The sequence below is a fragment of the Lygodium microphyllum genome, chromosome 27 (genome assembly GCF_053477565.2).
Source record: "Lygodium microphyllum isolate KBCC chromosome 27, Lygodium_microphyllum_v1.1.10, whole genome shotgun sequence".
Classification (NCBI taxonomy): Eukaryota; Viridiplantae; Streptophyta; class Polypodiopsida; order Schizaeales; family Lygodiaceae; genus Lygodium; species Lygodium microphyllum.
In genome coordinates, this window is record NC_141161.1 from 1462568 (window position 1) to 1464984 (window position 2417).

Below are 2417 nucleotides of genomic sequence, written 5' to 3' on the forward strand. Positions count from 1 at the left end.
GACTATTCAATGACTCCTTTTGCCAACATGTCTTAACTACCTCATTGATAATTTGTATGTCCCTTGGTAATTTTCTTTTGATTGACATTTTTATTGGTGAAACTAGATATCTTGGTATCTCGTGACTTATTGGCGCATTGATTTCTCCATACTTGGTAATGATTTGACATACTTTTTGAGAATCCTTTGAATGTCAAATTGTTGTTGTTACATGCGTATAGTTCCCATTTGAAAGTTCTGAATACAATTATGTATTGGAGTGTTAATAAATGTATTTTTGTTGAATTTAGTATTTCTAAAATATCTTCTCTAGTTGCATGGTATAATGCTTGACCTTCCTATTGACAATGAAACTATGGCTTATTTTGTTTGAATGATATAAGTGCTATCTGTCAGCAAAGACAACATAAATTGATCTTGCATCTTGGGTTCTAGGTTGTAATTTTCGTGCTGTGAATAGTCTAATTGATGCTTCTGAGTTCAGTAATGTTGTGACAATTGGGTTTCCCATACTTACAGTGATTAAAGCTACAAAATGATTTTGAGTTTGAATGTTGGAGGCTTGAACTTGCGAATTGCCATTCCATGTGATCAGATTGTGGAACATGCAATGTTGGGGCAGTACCTTCCAAGCAATGTTTTTATCTGTTTTGTATTCTGTTCATTGATCTAAGATTGATATTGTGCAGTCACTTATTGTGCAGAGTAGTAGTAAAGCTAAGTAGCTCAAGTACACCTACCTGCTATGGTTCTTTCTTGTTCTATCGAGAAGTTTCCCCTTCACTTAATTGAGAATGGTAGTATGGCCTGCTTGCTCAATGCTTCATAAGACAATAAGAGTTCAAAGCATCTGTTTCCTTGTTATCCAAGCCTTTTTTGTATCTCGGATTACAGTGCATATCTCACCCCCTATCCCTGATTTGCCAATTATTAACAATTGTTGCAACAAGTTTTTGCAGAGCAAGCAGGCCATACTACCATTCTCAATTAAGTGAAGTGGAAACTTCTCGATAAGACAGGACAGAATCATAGCAGGTAGGTGCACTTGAGCTACTTAGCTTTACTACTACTCTGCACAATAAGTGACTGCACATTGAGAAGAGAGTTCTTTCTCCTGAGAAACCTGCACGCATCTTGTCCTCGACCACTTGCTCGCATCATAGAAGCTAATTGGCCTGAACATCCAACCACAAGCTGGTAGAGTTGCAAGATTTTGCAGATCCTGGCTGATCACAGACAAAGAAACAAATCTTCAGATATCCAATGAACAGCCTGCCTCAGGTACAGAAGCAAATGTGCTGAACCAAAGCAAAGAACATCGCATTTGCGAAAGAAATTAGGAGTTTAGTGTCATGCAATATGGCAGGCTTTATGGATGTGCCTGCCACGGCAAAGGAAATCAGCCATTCCTGCGTAAGGAGATAACGATTCCTATCTTGTTAATACAGAAGAGGCAAGTGGCACCATCATGTGGCCACAAGATATACAGCAAATGTTTGAACGCAGGAGGGGGCATCTACGTTAACAATTAACGCTGGTAAAATGTCAACCAAAGCACTGCTCTCCAGGGACAGGTCCAGGGATGTAGCCATAATCCAAGTACTGCAATCCGAAGACGACTGCGACGGCGAGGACAGTGAGGTGATGGCTAGGTAACTGACACCTTCCAGTGCGCCGATGGAGCCCCCGGGGCCAGGCGGCAGGCCGCAGCCGGTGGTCTTAAGGGTGACCCGGGACCATCCCACCACAGGGTTCGCCACCAGGCCGCCGGCTATGGCGGCAAGGCCGGCTGCTCCCACCTCTTGGCTGCCTTCCTCGGACTGTGCCTTGGCTCGGATGGAGCCGATGAGAGGCAGGCGAACCCTCGCGTGCGTGAGAGGATGGTAAGGCAGCCTCGGTCTCGAAGCAGAGAAGCCCACTGTTGTTGTTGCTGCACACAAGAGAGGAGAGCTTATGCTCGCCATCGCTGATGATGATGATACAGGACTCTCTCACCGGCACTTCACATCCCTTTGGGCACCCCCTTTGAAATTGTGGATCATCGTCGTAGAAGCATGTGCTCTAGTAATGGTGCTTGGGACACTCCACAACCATTGCTTAACTACATCAAGTTCACTTGATTGAAGCACTAGAGGATTGTTGTTAAAGCTTAGATGCACACACTTCCCCTTTGAACTAAAAAGGAGTTGCAAGAAACAAAGAATGGAGTGAGTGTTGTCTTGGTCCACAAGCAAAGTGGAGCATGCAAGTCGTCATAACTAATCCCTACATCAACATGGCTTGTAAATGCACACACTCTCTCTAATTCCTACATCACAAGACACCGTTGAGTGCATGAACTATGGAGACCATCTCTTGGCTCTAGGAGGTGCACATGGACTAACCATTCTTAAGGGTCGGGCTAGGCCAAGATTAGA

General features: G+C 43.8%; 1 protein-coding gene across 1 annotated transcript; it reads right to left on the reverse strand.

Moving 5' to 3' along the window:
- Nucleotides 1-1256: 1256 nt before the first annotated feature.
- LOC148012001 (uncharacterized) lies at nt 1257-2021 on the reverse strand. The gene has a single exon (XM_087669480.1). It carries the CDS (start codon nt 1962-1964, stop codon nt 1467-1469), a length of 498 nt encoding a protein of 165 aa, XP_087525606.1. The 5' UTR covers nt 1965-2021; the 3' UTR covers nt 1257-1466.
- Nucleotides 2022-2417: the final 396 nt, after the last annotated feature.